At 50.3% G+C, this 19,881-nt stretch overlaps 1 protein-coding gene across 2 annotated transcripts in view; it reads left to right on the forward strand.

The window, feature by feature from the left end:
- Positions 1-19,881, forward strand: part of STK24 (serine/threonine kinase 24) — a 103,723-nt gene that overhangs the window by 59,470 nt on the left and 24,372 nt on the right. For both annotated transcript variants that reach the window (XM_057533033.1, XM_057533034.1), the window contains exon 3: positions 18,362-18,418. In XM_057533033.1, coding sequence (XP_057389016.1) covers positions 18,362-18,418 — 57 coding nt within the window. The remainder of the gene's footprint in view (positions 1-18,361; positions 18,419-19,881) is intronic.

The following is a 19,881-nucleotide window of genomic DNA, read 5'->3' on the forward strand; positions in this document are numbered from 1 at the left end:
AGGGCACGAGGGGCCGCGTGGAGGGGCTGCTGGGAGCTCTGGTCCGTGGGAGTCACTGCAGGGGGTGACTCACGTCATGAGGAACAGGGAGGCGCCTCCCTGCTGACAATTCCTCTATGACAACTTGTGCACGTTTTTAAGAAAGGAAACATCTTCGTTGTTAACTTTTGGGGTGGGGGGTCAGGTAACTTATTCCAACGTATTAAGATCATCTTTCTGACTGTTGTAAGGATCTCCTTGCTAAGCTCCCGGGCACGCTTAGGAGCTGCGCTCGCTCTGGCTAGTGTGGAAAGTATTGGGAAGATTATCTCCTGGTTCTTACATGTTCTTTTACTTTCCGGGCCCCGCATATTGTGCTTACTTTCTAAGAGGTGCATTAAGCCATCTGCAATCCCTTGCTCTTTCTTTTGTGGGCTAGCTGACCGAAGCGGCAGCAGCTTTAATGAAAGGGAGCCAGTACCACGCCAACTTCCATGTGAGAGCGGGAGGTTATGAACTCGAGGTTATTAAGTGAATTTAATTCTAGCTTCGCTTCTCGGTTTAATAGCGAACCAAGTTTGATATTACTTTTTCTGGTTTTAATCAAGTTTCTGCCTCCATTTGGGAAATTAGAACTGGTCCATCGGAGTCGCTGTCAACAGGGGTGGCACGTTCTTAGCCTGACTTTCTGCTGTCTTCTTTGAGCAAATGATGATTGGGTCTCTTGGCCCTCCTGCACGCACCACAAGTGTGCGGGGTTGTGTCCATCTTTACCTTGTTTCTAAAAAGCACTCTTGGTAAACGGGGATCTTTGGCAGTTGGGTTTAAGACTGGCCCCCCCGCCCAGAGCACATTTAACTAGTGTTCGCTTGTGGCATACTGAAAAAACAGAGCGGAAAATGTTTCCAACGTATTCAGTGAGGTGTGTGAGCCCTTAATGACTTGGGATTTGAAGTGTCTTTCCCCACAGGCAAGCCCACAGGTGTTTGCTTTTTAAAAACTGCTAGTGGGATTTTGTGTGTGTGCGGAAAGTCCTGGGGATTCTGAGCGCTGCCTCTCCCTGCAGCAGCACGTTCCGACTGTGTTGTTCATTTGTGTCCGAAGGTCGTCCCCTCCCTTGATGCTAAGGCCCGGGTTCTAGGGTCCCGGGCCCTCGCGTCAGCTGTCCCCCCGCTGCCGTGTCGCACGCCTGCCTGCTTCTGGGCGCTCGGAGCCCTGCTGCCCCGCCTCACTTGGGCCAGGGATGCAGGTGTGGGCTCTGCACCTGGACCTTCTTGGGTTGGTGAAGGAAGGAGATGCATAACGAGGACGTTATCACCCCGAATAAGTGCTCCGGTGGCCGGGGCCCCAGTCCAGGAGGAGGGAGATAGCAGGGCGTTGTCGTAATAAAGACGCCCGACTGAAGGAGGGGGAGGGGAAAGCCACACAAGGTGGGCGCCAGCACATGTGACTCCTGTGTGCTGGTCTCACCACAGGGCCAGAGAGGAGTGTTGTTCAAGGTCAGGTAACTTAGTTTGAACTGTATTCGACCACAGCAGACAATTGTATGCACGCACCGAGTTCTCCTAGTTTGTTATAAAGGTAGTGTGGTTATCTGCTCCAAAAAAAAAAAAAAAAGAAAAATTACACTGGAAACGTTTGACGGAGGTGGGTTTTGCCTCTTTGCTGCCCTAGTTCTCTCCCTGCCTCTCTCGGCCGTTCCCAGTGCCCCCCTCGCCACCCCCTTGCTGCTGAGTAGGAGGAGGGGCCTCCGGGGGGCGGGAGGAGGGCGCATGCAGGTTCTGTGCAGCTCCCCCTGGGGTCCTGCTCCTGGCCGGCCGCCTCGGGGGCTCCTGCGAGGCTGTGCACGTGAAAACCCCGATTTTTGGTTCCTGAAAATCGAACTGTGTTTCGTCACTTTGGTTAATCAGAGACTCAAGAGTTTCAAACCACATGTAAGAGGTGTGAATGATGTGATATAAGCATTGTTGGAGCCCTCTGTTGTGGTTTCCCTTTCTCTCTCTCTCTCTTTTTTTCCTTGTATTCTCACTTCAAAGTTTAAGCAATAACTTGAGTCACCAGACTCTTTCTAGAAAGACAGTATCTTTTCTAGCCTGACATGGATATACGTCTTTTACTCATTGTGTGTGGTAAGAAAAGGTGTGGGCACTAGAGGACGTTGAGGTGTGTGACTGTAAAAGTCTAGACGCGTCATCAAAGAATGTGAGCATCCCATGGATCTCATGAGTCTGAATAATGAAATTTGCCACCAGTAACCTTCACACTGTATGCGGGCCTATTCGGTCTTTGTCTGTAGGCTGAATCTCACTTTTATCACATAATTGGCACATAATTGGGCTCCGCGGATTGGCGGGGGTGGGGTGGATGGGGGAGGGTCTCACACTGACTGGAGAGCTGCTCTCTACCTGCTGGAAGGCTCTGAAGGTGGGTTCGAGCTAAGGGAGTGTTTCTGGATGAGCCCCCTTCTTGAAGATGTTAGTAGGTGCTACCTGATAAGATGTTTGGACACGTTGGGTCTAGTAGGTTTCTGTTACAGTATTCTCAGAGCTTTTGAGCCTTGAAGGGAAGTTGAATGTGTGGCATTTCCTAAATCTGTTTCTTTGTGGGACCCTTCTTTCTCTCTATGTGTCTCTCTCTCTCATGGTAAATTTCAATTCTATAAAATCCCCAGACGGATCCCTCTGGAAGTAGCTTCTCTTGTCAGCACTTGGGAAGGTGAGCCTTAGAAGGCATCCACTGTGGTTAAGAACATAAGTCCGGAGATGCCAAGTTAGCACCAAGTAACAGCTTTCTGTGGGTCTCCTAGTATGCCGTCTTTAGAAAAGCATTCCTTTAAACGTTGGTGGTTTAAAAACTGGATAAATTGACAAAGGACCATGAAGCATGATACGGAAGGCAATTACTGAAATAACATGTTAATGTTTTAAACAGTTTTATTTTTCAGTAGATAGTTTTCTGAGTGAAACTGTGGGATTTGAGAGAAAATAAGCTGTAAAAGTATTTGTGCATGTCTTGTTCCATAGGGAAACACAAAGATCACAAGCGCTGAAGCCTATGGTAGGTGTAAAATCCTAACAGAAATTGTTGGGGGCTTGGTGGTGGTGGTGGTGGGGTGATTAATACCACATTTCCCTAAAATCTTTTTGTCTCGATTTTTCATAAAAGCTTGCTAAAGATGTTTCGAAGATTTCCTCTGCCCCAGGTGGGGTGTGGTTCACTTTTTGTTCATTTAACGAACACTCGAAGGTTAATAAGCCGTGTTGTTTGGGGTCGAGTGCAGCCATGGGCCCTCAGGTCTGGGGAACGAGACAGCCTTCCTCTGACGGGAATTTCTAGTGTCTCATTCGCCTTTCTTTTTCTTGGTTACTGTTCGTGCTTGGCTTCCTTCTCCTGCTTGTCCTTTTGCATACTCATCTAGTCTTTTGCACACTCATCCAGTCCAGGGTCTTCACTACTGCCTAAGCTTCCAAATCTCAGTGCCTTGCCTGGGCTCTCCCTAGGCCTCAGATCCACTTAGAGAAACGCCTGCCGGGGACGGTCCCCCTAGAACGTCCCCTGGCAACTTCACATTCAACCTGCAGAGCAGGGACTTCTTCCCTCTCATGAGCCAGGTTTGCGTGCGTCACAAGTGTTCCCATTAGGAAGGGATTGATTGGAAGGTGCTTGTTTAATGCAGAGGCAGTAATAACTTAGAGCAGGAACACGCAGGGGGCTTGAAAACCTGCCAGTGCCCCGTCCCACCCCTGAACGGGGATCTCGGGGCTGTGGCCGGACTGTGTTTATGAACAACCGGATTTAAATTCCCGAGGTGCAGGGCCCCCTCCCTGCAGGCCACGCATCAAAGATGGCTTAGAAATGTGTTCAGGCTCTAAAGGGGTGAACACGTCAGGAACATTAGGCCTTTGTTTGACGCTGTCTTCGAGGGAACCATGTCGAAGGCCTGGTGAAATCACCCGTGGTCTCTGAGAGATGGAAAATCTGGAGACAGTTACCAGCACGCTCTTCACCAGCGGCTCTCTGGGGTGCTTTGCCTCCCGTCCCTCCTTTCCCGCCCCTTCCTGGACAGTCGCTCCCGCGGCCCCCCCCCCCCCCCGCCCTACCCCACCGCCGTGGCCCTGCCGGCAGGAGAGCAGGGGCAGGTGGGCTGGGAGCGGGCCATCCCTCCTGCCCCCGAGGGGGTGTTGGGCAGCAGCCCAGGAGGGGCCCACAGAGCCCCCTGCCACGGGGCCCCCCCTGCCGCCCGTCGGCCAGCTCGGGCCTGGAGGCTCCTGCGCGCCGTCCAGCAGGCGGGCGGCCCCTGCCGGGGGCCGGTGATGGCCCATTTCTGCACGGCCCGCTCCCCCAAGCAGCTGGTGTAACTGAGGGACCGAGGTTACTGTGGGAGAAGCCTTCCCGGGCCTGCCCTGTGGGCTTCTCCCGGGGGGACCGAGGGCAGAGTGGCCCGCCCCGGCTCTCGCCCGGCGTTGGGGGCCGCAGAAGTGCGGGCAGAGGCCGAGGGGCTGGCGGGTCGGGGAGCTCTGCCTCCGGCTCTTTCTCCTGATCTGGTCTTCAGGGACCTTGACTCCTCATTTGAGGTAAACGGGCCACCTGCCTCCCGAGTCGAGAGGAATCTGGAAAATGCCTGCTGCTTCTAGAAATGCTCAACCTCACGTTGTAAGACTCTTAAGTATATTAAAACTTGGCGGGGAGAGTGGGATGTGTGCCAGGAAACGATACGATTTGTCCATTTTATCGTCTGTTTGTGATTCCGCTGGGTGGTTTTCTTAGGTTTTTGGCTCGTTCTTTTTAAACACAGTTGATTTCAGAGTTACTTCCAAATATCTGCCCTGCGTCCATGCTGCCGCTTTCTATGTTCGCTATTTGTCGGCCCCAATTAATTTGCTATACTGTCTAAAGAAAATGGGTTTGGGGTTTATGCTTCCACGTAAGTGACGTGAATATGAGAAGGTAGAGTCTCTGAAAAGGGAGGAAATTCACGCACGTTTTCATAAACGTGATCAGACGCGCAGCTCTTCAAAACTTCCTTTGAGCGGCAGTTTCCCAGATGCTGGATTGTTTTTTTATTTTGTGGAGAGCGGCCAGATTTGTCGGTCCACACCCAGAGGGGAGCACCAGTGCTGGCCCAGGGCAGAGCCCGTCCCGGGGACGCAGAGTCCACGGGCGCTCAGTTGTTTAGTCACCGGCTTCGGTCGCGCGAAGAACTGGCAGCGACAGCCCGTCCGGCATCCTGCGGCTCTGCGAGGACAGCTTTTCCCTCTGCGGGAGCCCCGGCCTCCGTCTGCCCTGGTGGTGCAGTCAGACTGCTTTCTTCCACGAGGATTGCCTTTCTCTGAGCAACAAACAAAAGCTTTATCCTGGTGCCTCCGGCTAGGATTTTAACAGTCTCCCTCCACTTTTGCTGCCTTGTGTAGTCTTGGGCATCAATACTCATTGATTCCAAGTGTAGAGACAAGGGTGTCTTTGGTTCTCGTGAGCTGCCTGCCACCCCCAGGCTAGCGGGGCCCTCGTTTCCCCGCAGCGATCTGCGCAGTCATTCAGCCACGTGGGGGGGGGAGCCCCGTGCCCACGCTGTGACAGCCACCCTCCCAGCTTCCGTTGCCATTCGGAAGTCATCTGCCGCATTCCCCGTGGACCTGGAACAGCTGCAACTTCTGGGAGAGGGAAAAGAACATCTGTTTTCTCTGAGAGTGATTTTTAGCTTGCAAGCATCTGTCCTTGCGTTTCTGGGAAAAAAACAGAAAAGATACAGGGAGCCCTTTGTATCAGACTCCAGGGTGACCACGGGTAGAAGCAAAACAAGTTACTTCTGGGTGGACTAAACTAATCCCCAAGTAAATCTTGCTTTGAAATCACAGGGGAACACGTTTCATTTCCATCATGGGGAAAGAAAAGGTCGGCTCAGCACCAAAGATAATAGAGAACGTCGAGACGTTTCGGGGGGGCGGGGACCGTGGATTCCTTTCTCTCCCCCCGAACGCACTGTCCTAGTGTAATTGAAGGGAGTTCCTGAAGACTTTTGGCAGCTCCGTTTTATGTTTTTCTATCCAGAAAGTTGAATGAATTAAAATTCCAGTTAGGCTAAATATTTTACTTCACCAAAAAGAAACTCAACTCTGTTTTCTGGCTGTTGCCTATAATTTAAAATGAGTATTAATTGTATTTCTAGTTCTTTTTGTCTCAACGTACATCTTCTGCCTATTCAGACCTTCGTCTGACGTATCTAAACACAGCTGATGTATTCAGGTAAAACAATTAATTATGCCATATGCTTTCTTTTCTAAAACTTCTATATTTCTAAGTAAATTCCTAAAAAAAAAAATAGTATCATATATGAGATCACAAATCTTACTTAGATTATGTAATGAGGAGTGCTTGGTATGTAATCAAAGAGAAGACTGACTCCCGGTGAGGGCAAAGAACGCTTTCTCTTTCAGTGGTCCACGCAGCACAGCAGGACTTTCGGGCGTTTGGGTGAGTAGAGACATCTGCTTCAGCATGGAAACATGGGCTGCTCGAACCAGGCCCTTGTGTTGAACCCTGTCCGGGAGCCACACGTTGTCATGGCCATTACTGACCGACCACGGTCTGCCAGGAGCCAGACGGAGCACTTAGGCTGGCTCTTCTGTAGGCGTCTGCATGGGGCTGTGTGGACGCTTGTGTGCTGTGATGGAGTCTGCCTCACCGAGGCAGAAATGGAGCTGGGGGCGGTGGTGGTTCATGTCATGGGGAGCTGGGGGCGGTGGTGGTTCATGTCATGGTCGGGTGTAGGGGCAGGGGACGCGTATCCGTATCTCCTCAGCAGCCTCAGGTCTGCGCCCCAGGGCTGCCTCAGGGAGGGAGCCCTGGATTTGCACGTCTGATCCGAGTGCAGCTTGACTGTGTCCAGTAGCTCATCGTTAACGAACGTACTATACGTCGAGCACATGTGCCTGTTACCTAACTGTTCATTCTGGAGTAGAACTGTGCAGAAAATAAAGATGAGTGAGGTGGCCAGGAGGCTGGAAGGAAGAGGAGCGAGAGTTCAGACAGCAGAGACGTCTCCTCGGTGCAGTCCGGCACCGGACAGACAGGCATGTTGCAGGAGAAGCCCCTTACTTTGGGAGCTGTTTACCGTTAGGGTATGGTAAATACCCTGAAGGATGGAGATAAAAGTGTAAATGTGAATTTGCCACCCATGCATTTGAAGTACAGCATCTGTTTTGCGTGAATCTACTAATTCCATACATTATCTTAACACTGAAGGCACCTCTTAGATTTGCAAAACACAATAAAGTCTTCTTTTTCAGCCATATTTGCCCTCTGACTTAGTCCTGTCTGATCTCTTTGGGCTGGGTCTTTATCAGAGAATTAATACTGAGCCCTCAGTAGTCACTTCTTTTGGTTTTATGGTTTTGTGGTGGATATTTCTGACAAATGCTGTGTAATAACCATTAAAATCTTCACCTGGCAGAAAGATAATCTTGTAATTATTAGAAGTATTTCACTTTTAGGAAGAGTACATTTTTAGCTTATGATTATGGCAGACTTGTTTGATGTAGCAGTTTATGATCACTGACTGTTGTGTTTGCTCTTTTATGAGGACAGAGCAAGGGAGGAAAGTCAAGTCCTCCTCGTTTATCTCCCAGGGCACCCTTTCCATGCTTCTCTCTGTTATTTCTTTTCTGCTCCCTCAGATTTAGGTCATTTGTAAGTGTAGTTCCCTGATTACCTTGTAAGGATCTTTACGTTTAAGCAGATGTTTTTATCCGTCTTAGTTTTTAACCAGCATTCAGCACAGAAACTTCCCATGAACAGATCTGTTGCTGTGTTGTGGCGAATATGTGCTGATGCAAAAGAGAGGAGCACCTCAGTGCCCATGGGGGGGGGTGGGGCTTAATTACTGAACCTCAACGCGCACACATGCACACAGTTATGAGGCGGCCTCTTCCAGGAGAGAGAAGCCTGTGACGTAAACCCGGAGAAGAGCGTCTTAGGGACGGCTCAGTGCTCTTTCCAGTTTGTTGCAGGACGTGAGGACAAAAGTTCTTGTTCTTGGCACGAGGGAGCAGGGCCTGTGAATCCCGCAAGTCACAGGCAGACCTTTTGTAAACCGATGTCTTTTTTCAGGCAGTAAGATTAGAGTTCATTGCTCTCTGAAAGGAAACCAGTTAAGAACAGTTACCCTAGAACATGTTTTCCTCACTGGAATCCTTTAGAAATTGCTTAGAGTCTGTGATGTTTGTTACTGTGGTTCTTGCTGTTTAGGTTTCTGACTCAACGTTAAGTCTGGATTTGAGCCCCAGCTGCTCCCCCTCCCCGCGCTAACGAGGTATCTGCGTCTGTAAAGCGGAAGAAGCTGATTACCTAAATGGACAGGATTACCGGGAGAATCAAATGAAATACTCCTTACGAGGGTCTTGGGTAAAGCACGCAGTGCTGCGGTGTTGCACTCTTGCGGGATGAGGCTGGGACCCCACCTGCTGGACCAAGAGGAAGACCCGAGGCGCCCCGGGGCTGTCCCCTTAGGGAGCCTGTGGTGAAGGAGTGTGTGGCTCTCCCCAGGCCCTGGAGGACGCCACTCTCCCCTCCTTCCGCGAGTGTCCTGGTCCCAGCCAACTGGGCCACTGGTGGTCGGGGGTGGGGGCGGTGAGAGATGGCCTGGAAGGACAGCAGCTCTGGCTGTGTTCTCGCTGTCATGTCAGGTTTCTGATGGCGATGGAGCGAGCGTCCACAGAGGAGGGTTCAGGCCTCTGGAAGGTACTGTAGACCTGGCCGGCAGGCAGGCCTGAGACTTGGTGGGGCTGGGCAGGTGGTGGTAGAAAATACGATGCGAACGTTTCACATGTGCGGATACTCTCACACCTAATGTTCATTTCCAAAAGCACCTTTTTTCTTCTCTAGAAACTCCTCTTGTTAGATGACAGCCCTCTGTCCCAGGAGGCACCGCATCCCTGGCACGTAGAAACGCACCTCCCTCCTCCTCCTCTTGTACTGATGATAACCTTTTCCAGGTGTTGGTGTTATGTTGTGATGTCAGGAAAAGTCCCGTGCTTCAGGAGTGTTCCTAGAATATTCTGTTCTTTTAAAACATTCAAGGGCGAAATCATTTGCCTCCTTCCCATCCTTTCTTCCCTCCTTCCTTCCTCTTTATATAGATATTTTTAGAGGACCATAACTGATCCATTTCTTCCCCTACCCGTTTCTTCTTTCTTGAGTAAATTTTAATTCATACATTACAAAGAAATGATCTAGTTCATTGTAGATTTTTAAACTTATTATAATAAAACATTGTGACCTGTTCTGTTTGCATTTAAAAGTGTCTCCATCTGTAATTTTTTATTGCTATATTTGCAAATTAGTGTTATCTATTTTTTTCTTGATTATAGTAGCTGGAGTTTATTTAAAAAATAAAATGGATTTCTCATTCTAATATTTTCCCATTTTGCATGTATCTTTATTTGTTTTCCTTAGGTTTCCTTCTTTTTTCCTTCTTTCCTAACTTCCATAGTGAACACTTAAAATTTCTCCCTACCCCCCCCCCCCCGTTTTTTTTTTGGCTTGGTAATGAAAATGTGTAATACTGTGTTTTCCTCCGAATAAATCTTTGGTTGTATTGTATAGCTTTTGGTGTATGTAGTGTTTCCAGTATTTTTGGATAATTCGTAGTGATGCTTTTGATTTTTTTCTAAGGATTTGATCCAGAAATTTTCAGTTGATTTGTTTCTCTTTGTGCTGTTTCAGGTTTTATTGCGCAGTGTCATTTTAGTTGATATTTGCAGGTAGTGGCCTTTCTCTGGTTGCATGCTTGTTTCCAGCACTAGAAGACTTTGTCTTGGACCACTGTTGTCCTTTTAGGGCCTCGTGAAAGAGTGGAAGCCTGGGCTGTCCCTCCCCGCGCCCGTCGTCGTCCCCCCCTGCACCTGTCGTCATCCCCCCCCCATGCTTATCCTGCTTCAATTTTCTGTTTTCTTCTTTTTTTAATTTATTTTTTTTATTGAAGTGTAGTTGATTTACAGTGTTCTGTTCATTATTGCTGTACAGCAAAGTGATTCAGTTATACATATATACATTATTTTTTTAATATATTCTTCTCCATTCTGGTTTATCCCAGGATATTGAATACAGTTCTCTGTGCTGTACAGTAGGACCTTGTTTATCCATTCTATACAGAAAAGCTCACATCTGCTGACCCCAGCCCCCTCCCCTTGGCAACCACAAGTCTGTTCTCTAGGTCTGTGAGTCTGTTTCTGTTTCATAGATAGGCTCATTTGTGTCATATTTTGGATTCCACATGTAAGTGATATTATATGGTATTTGTCTTTCTGACTTATTTCACTTAGTGTGATAATCTCTCGTTGCATCCATGTTGCTGCAAATGGCATTATTTCCTTCTTTTTTATGGCTGAGTAGTATTCCATTGTATATATGTACCACATCTTCTGTATCCATTCATCTGTTGATGGACATTAAGGTTGTTTCCATATGTTGGCTATTGTGAATAGTGCTGCTGTGAACATAGGGGTGCATGTATCTTTTTGAATTATAGTTTTGTCTGGATATATGCCAGGAGGGGGATTGCTGGATCATATGGAAACTATTTTTAGCTTTTGAGGAACCTCCATACTGTTTTCCGTAGTGGCTGCACCAATTTACATTCCCACCAGCAGTGCAGGAAGGTTCACTTTCTCCACGTTCTCTCCAGCATTTGTTATTTGTAGACTTTTTAATGATGGCCGTTCTGACTGGTGTGAGGTGATACCTCATTGTAGCTTTTATTTGCATTTCTCTAATAATTAGCGACATTAAACGTCTTTTCATGTGCCTGTTGGCCATTGATTTTCTGATTGATCTTCTCATTTTCTTCTCTCCCCATTAGTTCTGTTGTGTAGGTAATTGATGAGACGGGCCTCTCCTCTGAACACCCACAGCATTTTGTGTCTTTGTGGTACCCACCACAGGCTGGCTGGTGGTAGTTATTTGCCCACTTTTCTATTATGAAAAGTGATTTATTTAGGAAAAGAGCCCGGACCCTACTCATTTTATAGACCCCCAGTGACACTGTGTGCGTAGTAGGCGCGAATCATTGAAGGAATGCTGGCATCTGTGAGACAAAGGAACAATTAAATCAGCTATTTTTGAGGTCAGGGATCGTGTTCTGTGCCTTGAGTGCAGTTGGAAGGTGCCGTGAACGTCAGGGAGTTGCTTTGACTGTAAAACGAGGTGGGGTTTGGGCTTTGATACCAGTTTCCTGCCTCCTAGTTTCACAAGCCTCCCAGTGGACCTGGGTTCAGACAGGGGGCACTCTAAAGTTAGTATGGTATTAATAGCTCAAGTTCATGGGCACTGCTGTGTGCCAGGCACGCCCCTGAGGTGGGGTGTTCTTTAGTCCCGGGAGCAGATGGGAAACTGAACGCGGCTTCAGGCCTGGTCTCAGGGTCCCAGAGCTGGTGTGGGTCAGAGGCAGGATCCAAACCCGGGCTTGAGAGTCTGGGTTCCTGCACAGCACCTTAGCAAAAAGGTACCTTTGCTTTAAAAACCACACTCCTAAGGAAGTCTGGGACTCCCCGTTGTTTCAGTAAAAGACCTCCTGGGCTGAGCCTTTCCTTAGTGCAGAGGCAAAAGCAGAGCTTAACTTCATTTCAGAGTTCATGGTGTAAAAATCGTTGTTAACGGTGCAGAATCCACCCCTTTTCTCATTCACCTTGAGTTAACCTCTCCGTCGTCTGATGTCTGTCAAGCGCCCGTGAGGGTTGTGAACGTGGGGAGTGCCAGCCCACCACCTCCAGACAGTACAGGGCAAGCTTGCCTGTAAGCGGTGTTGTTGTTGGTGTTGTGTGTGTACATTAATTTCCACGAGCAAAAAACTACCAAAGGCAGAATCAGAAGACAAACGAGGAAAATGCTGTGTTTGTGGCTCGTGTTACAGGAGGCTACTTCCCCTAATATTAGGTCAGTAGAAAAACAGACAAAGGATAATAAGGGCTCACAAAAAAGAAAACATACATGACTCTTCAATATGTAAGGGTGTTCAGCCTTACAATGAGAGAAAGACAAACTTTGTGAGATACGCTCCCCCCCCCCACCCCCCCCCCACCGGCTGCAATGGATTGATGACCGTCATCTGCTCAGGCTGCCGTAACACAGCGCCACAGACCCCGCGGCTTAAACAACAGAAGTTTATTCCCTCACAAACCTGGAGGCTGGAAGTCTGAGGTCAGGGTGTCGGCCGGGCTGGCTTCCTCTGAGTCCTCTCTCGTTGGCTTGCAGGTGCCGTCTTCTCCCTGTGTCTTCATATGGTTGTCCCTCTGTGTGTGCCTGTGTCCTCATCTCTTCTTATGAGGACACCAGTCACATTGGATTAGGGGCCACCCTAATGACTTCATTTTAACTTACACCTCTTTGAAGACCCTGTCTCCAAATTCAGTCCCGTTTTGCGGTACTCAGGGTTGGGACTTCAGCATATGAATTTAGGAGGGGGACACAATTCATTCACCTCCTAAGAATGACTGAAGAAAAGTTGGATTACACTGTCAAGGGACATGGTGTGTTGGCAAAGAAAAGGGAAATGAGCTCTCACACGTTGCTGGAGGCAGCCTCTTTGAAGAATAATGTCATTATCTATTTAAATTCAAGTGTGTTCCTTTGACTCAGCGTCCAGCAACTCCCCAAATGATACATCCACGAAATTGACACCTGGCTCACCATAGCAAAAGAATGCGAGCAACTTGATGTTGTCAATAGGGTGTGGGTTAGTTACGGCTTAAAAAAAAAAAAAAAAGGGAATTCCTTTATGGACAAGTATAGGATGCTCCAAGGAGAAGCAAGGTATAGAACAGTGTATAGAGCGTTACATTTGGATAGAAGTGGAGAAAGAGTTGATAGGTATTTGCAGAGATATTTCTGTGAAGTCACAGAAGATGCGTCGCTAAGCTGGTGGGCGCGGAGGCTGGACAGCCAGGAGCTAGGGGCGAGAGGGAGACGCCTCGCTTTACACACTTCGGTGCCTTTTAAGTGGTGAATCCTGAAGTTATTAAATAAATAACTGTTTTCTTTCCCTTATGAGAAAATTCTCTTACAAGGTCATTCGTAACTTCCATTGTCTGGGGTCATTTTTTAAACATGAAATTATTCTGATTAAAATCATTCTTATTTTAAGAACTCTTACTTATTTTCCTTAGAGTGCCTCACACGTCATTCACTTGGAAGGTTTTATGAGGGCAGTGATTCTGCATCTGGGCCGTGACAGTGCTTGGTCACTTGGTCGAGCAGGTCACCTGTGTCCCTTGACCAGACCATCCTTCTCTAACACTCATGCCTCAAGGCTTGTAGGGCAGTAATTATTTTTTCATTCTAGTGTAGAATGTGGATGGATCATTGTTCAAGATTTTATTCCGCTCAGAAACTCCCATGCAGAGAAACACTGTTTAGTCTTGTTAATTGGGCTTTCTCGGTTTTACCAGGTTATTTCGAGGCACTTACGGGTGACGCTGTTGAGGGGGCTAATAGCACTCTGCCTGTGTTTAGTCCCCCGAGCTTTGCAAAGTGCTGTCACATTCATTATCTCATTTTCTTGTCAGGTGAACCGTGAGGTTAGAAATACAGATTATTGCTATTTTTTTCTGGCTGAGGCCCTCTAAGCTTAGGTGTCTCACAGTGAGTTAGTGATGGTCTCCTAGCTCCTGGAGGCTGCAGGGTGTAACATCTGGCTTTGCCAAGGGGAGGAGAGAATTAACCGGTCAGCACTTCTGTGCAGTAGCACTTCAGGCTTATGGACGTTGACTGTGCAGCTCAGTGGTTTTCAGTGGGGGCGACTTTGGCCCCCAGAGGCCACGGGCAGTGTCTGGCCCTGAGGACTGGGGATGTGCTACTGGCCTCTAGTGGGCGGAGGCCAGGGATGCCCGCTGCTCAGCGCCCTGCAATGCACAGGGCAGCCCCGCAACAGAGCTTATCCAGCCCCAAGTGCCGGTGGTGCCGAAGAGGAGAAATCCTGACGGAGCCGCGGGGAGCGCTTGGCCTGCAGCCCTCAGAGCCCATCTTTCCTGAGCTGGTCCATTTACTCCCTTCTGAATGTTTCTTCTTTGGGGGTGGGTGGTAGAAATTATTACTTGGGATGGTGACTGGTGGCAGATTTCAGAGGCCTTTTCTGCCTGCGTTGAATGAGTGTCCTGCACTGGAGGGGAGGTGCTGCACGGGGGCCAGCTGACACGGCACTGGTCCTGTCTGCACCGCAGGACTCCGCTCATCCTGAGACCCGGCCTTCACTCTGCCCTTGGTTTGCATGACGTCCGCAGCATCTCTGTCCCAGTGAGCGTGTGAGGCAGGCAGAGGTTGTTCTTAGTACCCTTCCCTTTTGGTCAGAAAGAGGCACCGGCAGCTGAGGGTTAGAGTTGGGGAATTCTAGCCAGGGGAGGGTGGAGCCAAGGAGACCCAATAGCCCTGGACTCGTTGGGACCGTGGGAGAGAGTCAGCCTAGAGAAAGGGAAGGCGTGAGTCCAGAGGAATGCAGCCGTGGAGGAGGAGAGTGCTGGGGGAGGTGACGAAGCGGGTAGTGGGGTCACCGGTGGGGCTGGGGGTCACCCGTGGGAATGGGAGGTGGCGGGTGAACGGAGGGCACTGCTGGTGGGGCTAGTCTTGGGCGGAGGGTGAGCCGGGCTGCCGTCCCTGAGGCAGGGACAGTGAGGACAGAGCCTGGGCCTGGAGCATGGAGGAGGGAGAGGGGCACGCCCAGTGCTGTCCTCAGAGGCCGGCGGGCGGCCCACCTGGCAGCGGGAGCAGCCGTGCAGAAGCCTGCGGGCCTTGGAGCTGGGCGCAGGGAGAAGCTGGAGGTGAGAGGAGGAGGCAGGTGAGTCCGTGCTTGCCAAGGACTGGTCCGCCAAGCCACAGAGTTGGGAATTCGTACTGGAATTTGGTAGAAGCTGTCAGCTATCTTAAAACCAGCGATGGTTTTGTTTTAAAGAGAAAGGAGAGTGACCCTCGCTGCGTGAAGGACCTGTGGATACCTTTGTCAGCCTGTCCTCTGCCGCCTCCCCCAGGGCTCCCTGTCGGTGGAGGGCATTGCCCGTGTCCATTTGAGCGAGGCTGCCTTCCCCCGCCTTGCCCCGCCCCCAGCCTGTGCCCCGCCCCCAGCTTTCCCCGCCCCCCAGTCTTGCCCCGCCCCCAGCCAGCCCGCCCCTCTCCCCGCTGCGCAGGCGCCGTTTGTTCGCTGCTCCTGGCCTCTTCCCTGCACACCTCCAGGGCTGAGTAAGAGCGAGAGCCGGCCTGGTGCCCTCCGGTGACGTTTGGGAGGAAGTGTGAAGTGTTATCAACAGGCTACAGGATGGACCGTTCTCTGGCCCTCCTCTCGCCCTCCACGTTAGGTTCTTGCAGCTTCACTCTTGCCCTACCTGCTGGCTGACCGCTCTTGACCCCCTCGTTCCCTCCCTCCACCCCCGCCCCAGTACCAACTCATCCTTCGGTTCATCTTAAAAGTCAGCTGGTTCCGCCTCTGTGACCCGGCAGGTCCTGCTGTCCGCTCGCTTGGGGCCCACTCCGGGGAGCTGTGACTCGCCAGTCATTGGAGGTCTGGCCTCCGCCTTAGAGACGGGCTCCCCACGGGGACCGGCTGCGGGGAGCACAGAGCCGGTGAGGCCGCTGACCCCTCGTCCCCAGGGCTTTCCCCCGCTCTCTCGCTGGCTCGGCGGCCGAGGTGAGCGGCACACCCCGTGAGGTGGGAAGGCAGGTTCAGCTGAGAGGTGGGACCAGTGGAACCTTTCTTGACGCAATTTCCATTCCCAGACTGGTGGAACTGGTGGAACGGGGGACACAAGCACCTGGGTCCTAGGACCTGGCCAAGTATTTAAAAAGCAGTGGCCTGAATGAAGGACCTAGTGCTGTTTTCCTGAGTGCCCCCTGAATCTGGCGGACCTCGTGTTGGGTAGCGTTCAGGCCCTGGCCTGTCTGGTACCAGGAACGAGCTGGATGAACAGAGAAGCGGGGCTGGTCTTTTTACTGCATCTTCCTCTCCAGGAAGATACAGCGAAGGCTCGGGCTTTATAAAGCCTTTCAGCTGGGGGCACCTGGTTTGCCAGGTGTTCTGCTGTTGCTGAAGTGCCCCTGAGGGTTACGGGAGAACAGGTCACTTTGTCCCCTGTCATGACTCCCTGAAAGGAGAGAGAGCCGTGCAAAGGGTTATTTTGCTTCCTTGGTAGGTAGTGAGGAGCTGGAGCTTTGGAATGGAGGATGAGGCGGGGTCACCTGTCTCGCTGCTTCCGGAAGCTGCGAAGTGACCCTGAACCTCCGAGTCAGCACAGACTGTTTCCCAGGGTGTCCTGTTCCTCTGCCCCAGCTCCCCACAGATGCAGAGGCGGGGTGGGGGAACCTGCCTGCCAGAGCTGATGTCGCTGTAGGGAACTCACCCTCAACACCCACAAAGTAAAAGGGATGGGAGCCGGGCCAGACAGCGCCGTAGAAAAGAGAATGAGAGTAGAAATGTGCACTCCCAAGTTCCTTATAGAAAAACCATTTAGCTTTCCTGTGCCGTCAAAAATGGTGTCGGCCGTTCCCCGCAGTAGTTGATTTCTCGCTCTCAAACAAGGTGCTTTTGGGGTGTCTAGAGGAAACAGCACGGACCTTTTCCAGGAGCAGGTGTTCGGGAGGTATTGGCGTGGGGAAGAATTGGGCGTATCTGTGAAATAAAGGAGGGCTGGAGAATACTCTCTCTGCCAGGAAGTTCTCTTGAAGTCAGAAGCAGGGGGTGCTGGAGGCTGCTCAAGGCTGGTGCCCAGGACTGGATGAATATTGAGTGAGTAAATGTTTGTGTCTATCAGGTAGACCCCAAACACATCAGGTAAGGTTTCCGTGCCTTTTCCAGTCTAGACTGGAATTGTCTTCATCGTATCAGGAGTCAAGGGCATTTAAAGACTTGAGAAGGTGTTCCACATACAGTAAAACTTGGGATGTTTCTTTATAATATCACAGACTTGACTCCAGATGTCAGGATTTATTTTAAATTGTAAAAGAAACTTTACAAGTGTAGCGCAGGCATGAGTGCCTCCCTGAAGTGAACATGCAGTCAGCATTATTGCCCTTCCTCCGCTACAGGTGCCACAGGCCGCCTTTCCTGGGCCTGACCGTGCCAGGCGCTGCCCCCAGCCGCTTAGCTTGCTGTTGGTGGGAAACACAGACAAGCAAATCTAAGTGAAGATCAGACCAAAGGTGCTAAAGTGGGGGGTAGGGGAGCCGGTGAGGGTTTTCCAGGTGAGGAAACTGCAACTCAGTCCAGAAGAGCAAATCTTTCAGCATCGCTAGAGCCAGGGAGCAGCGAGGATGGGGCCTGGCAAGGGCCCTGCTTGCTCTGAAGAGCTCGGGCTCAGCTCCATCCTGAAGGTACCAAAGAGCCTAGGAAGGGTTTTGTTTGCTTTTCTTCTTTTCGATGCACTTGAAAGCAACCGGAGAGTGCCGCGTTAGCAGGGAAGCAGCCTGATGCTGGCATACCTGCTCCCAGGCTGTGGACCGGGCGCTGCAGGCCATGGCAGGTCGCCGCGCCCCCCAGCCTTCAAGCTTGCCTGCTGTGGCGTGGGCACTCACTCGGCCAGGCCCCCAGTCAGAGGCTTCAGAGGAAGCAACTGCCAGGTCTGCAGGCTGTGAGCCGGGGTCTGGCTCACCCCCAGGCCCTGTGCTCCTGACCCTGCACCGGTGTGCCCTCATCTCCCGGGAGGGCTGGGTGGGTGTTTGCTTGCTTGCTGGCTTTCAAGGGAGTAGCACTTGGGGATTTGTGTTTGAAAAGAACCCTGGAAGCCATGGGCGCTGGGGGGCTTCAGGAGAGACGGATGGAAGAGACGCAAGACACAGAGGCTGGTGAGGGGGCTGGAGGACTAGGGCGAGGCTCGGGCCCCTCTGCTCTCCTGGAGATCCCAGAGGGGGAGACGGCGGCCTTCAGGGTGGCTGTCCAGCTCCGGAGCAAGGCAGTCGGGGACAGCCCGCACCAGGTATGCCACCTGCCCTCTGCGCATCTCAGAGCTGCAGGTGGGGGGGAAGGTGGCCCATCCCCAGGGCTGTGCTCCGGTCGCCTCCTGTCTGATGCTCAGGGCGGGATGGGTGTGCATGGTACTGGCCTTGGGGACTGGTTCCCAAACGCTCCTGTGCCAGAGGATCACCCCCTGAGGTTGTGTGAAAACAGACGCGCCCCTCGGAGCCCTGGTGCAGTAGCTGTGGAGCGCACTGCCGGGGGGTCTGGAGTGGGGCCCCTCCAGCACAGTGCAGGCTTCCCACCCAGTTCTCACTCGGACACGCTTTTCTCGCTGTTGTGTATTTATAAAATTTTCTAGTTCCAAAATGACAGCGTAAAATACCCTTAGATTATTTAAAATAATCTTTTCTGCTTTTAAAAAAAAATGATTTGTCTCTCTTTTTGTTTTTTCTGTAGGACACTAAATTATGGATAATAATGGAATATCTCGGTGGAGGCTCTGCGCTGGACCTAGTAAGTATCACGTTGGACGTTTAATACGCATCAGAGGTCTTCTCAGTCAGTCTTGCTTGTAGAGATAATTCTGTTTACATTTCTGTTTCCCTTTTAAGTTGCATGAAAAAAGGACCAAACTATTCCTTATAATAGGGATTTCTGCTTCTGATACGTTACTGTAAATTATAGATCTTTTTTTTTTTTTCTAACATCTTTATTGGAGTATAATTGCTTTACAGTGGTGTGTTAGTTTCTGCTTTATAACAAAGTGAATCAGCTATACTTATACATATATCCTCATAGCTCCTCCCTCTTGCGTCTCCCTCCCACCTTCCCTATCCCACCCCTCTAGGTGGTCACAAAGCACCGAGCTGATCTCCCTGTGCTATGCGGCTGCTTCCCACTAGCTATCTGTTTTACATTTGGTAGTGTATATATGTCCACGCCACTCTCTCACTTCGTCCCAGCTTACGTCTGCGTACAGATCTGCTTTTGAAGACAGTTTTGCTATTTCACGGGAAACCAGTGAATTCATTCCAAGCAGCCATGAAGGATGTCGCCTGCTGTGTCTGACTTAAGAACAGTTTCTTATTTTCTAAAACTGGTTTTAACTTTTGTGGAGCTGGTACCCCATCATTGTTTCATGTTTCAGATAGTAACTTCGCTTCTGAAATATGCGTGGAACATTTTCATTTATGATTAATCAGAACTAGAATTTTTAAAATTAAAATTTGATATCAGAGGTAAGAGACGGGCACAGTATCACAAATGGGAGCAGCCGTCAGGCCAAGCAGGAACGCGTGTTTCTGTTTCCTGGATGCACACGCAGAGAGGCCTTGCTGCGCTCACAGTGTGTCTGTGGTGGAGCTGGACCCCCACCAGTGGTGGTGTCTCCTACCTGGCCTGGACCTAGGTGTCCAGCCCACACACATGGTAGAGGCAGCTCCGGTGTAGGATGACCTCAAAGTCACAGTCTGTAACTCCCCTCTTGTGGTAAAACATGGTTACATGTTGGCCTCTGATGAGATGCTCAGAAATAACCAGTAAATCACGAGCATTACTTAAGTTATCCTTGAAACACAATATATGCAAAACAAATTTTTAAAAATCTCACACAGTTGTTTAGCCCCTGACATTTCATCCCCATGTGGTTATGCGGTGAAATCAACGTAATCAGCACTCTTTCCCTGCCTGTCCTGTAAAAGCCGGGCTTTTGGGTGAGTGGTGATTTCCAAGACAGGCCTGATCTATCATTTTAGTGTTAGAGCATGGGTTCTGCTTGCTAGACGGTTGTCAGGGTGGTAGGTCTGCAGTTTTCGCTGGTCTCACGGCTGAAAGAAGCTAGCATTTTTTGGTGGTTACAGTTTACACAGATTTTATTCACTAAGAAAAGAAATACCCTTTGATTAAAAGGGGTTTACTTTCTCACAGTAATAGTAACAATTAGTATTTTGGGGGGAAGGTAAAACCTCTAGAACTGT

The sequence above is a fragment of the Balaenoptera acutorostrata genome, chromosome 18 (assembly GCF_949987535.1).
Source record: "Balaenoptera acutorostrata chromosome 18, mBalAcu1.1, whole genome shotgun sequence".
Taxonomy (NCBI): Eukaryota; Metazoa; Chordata; class Mammalia; order Artiodactyla; family Balaenopteridae; genus Balaenoptera; species Balaenoptera acutorostrata.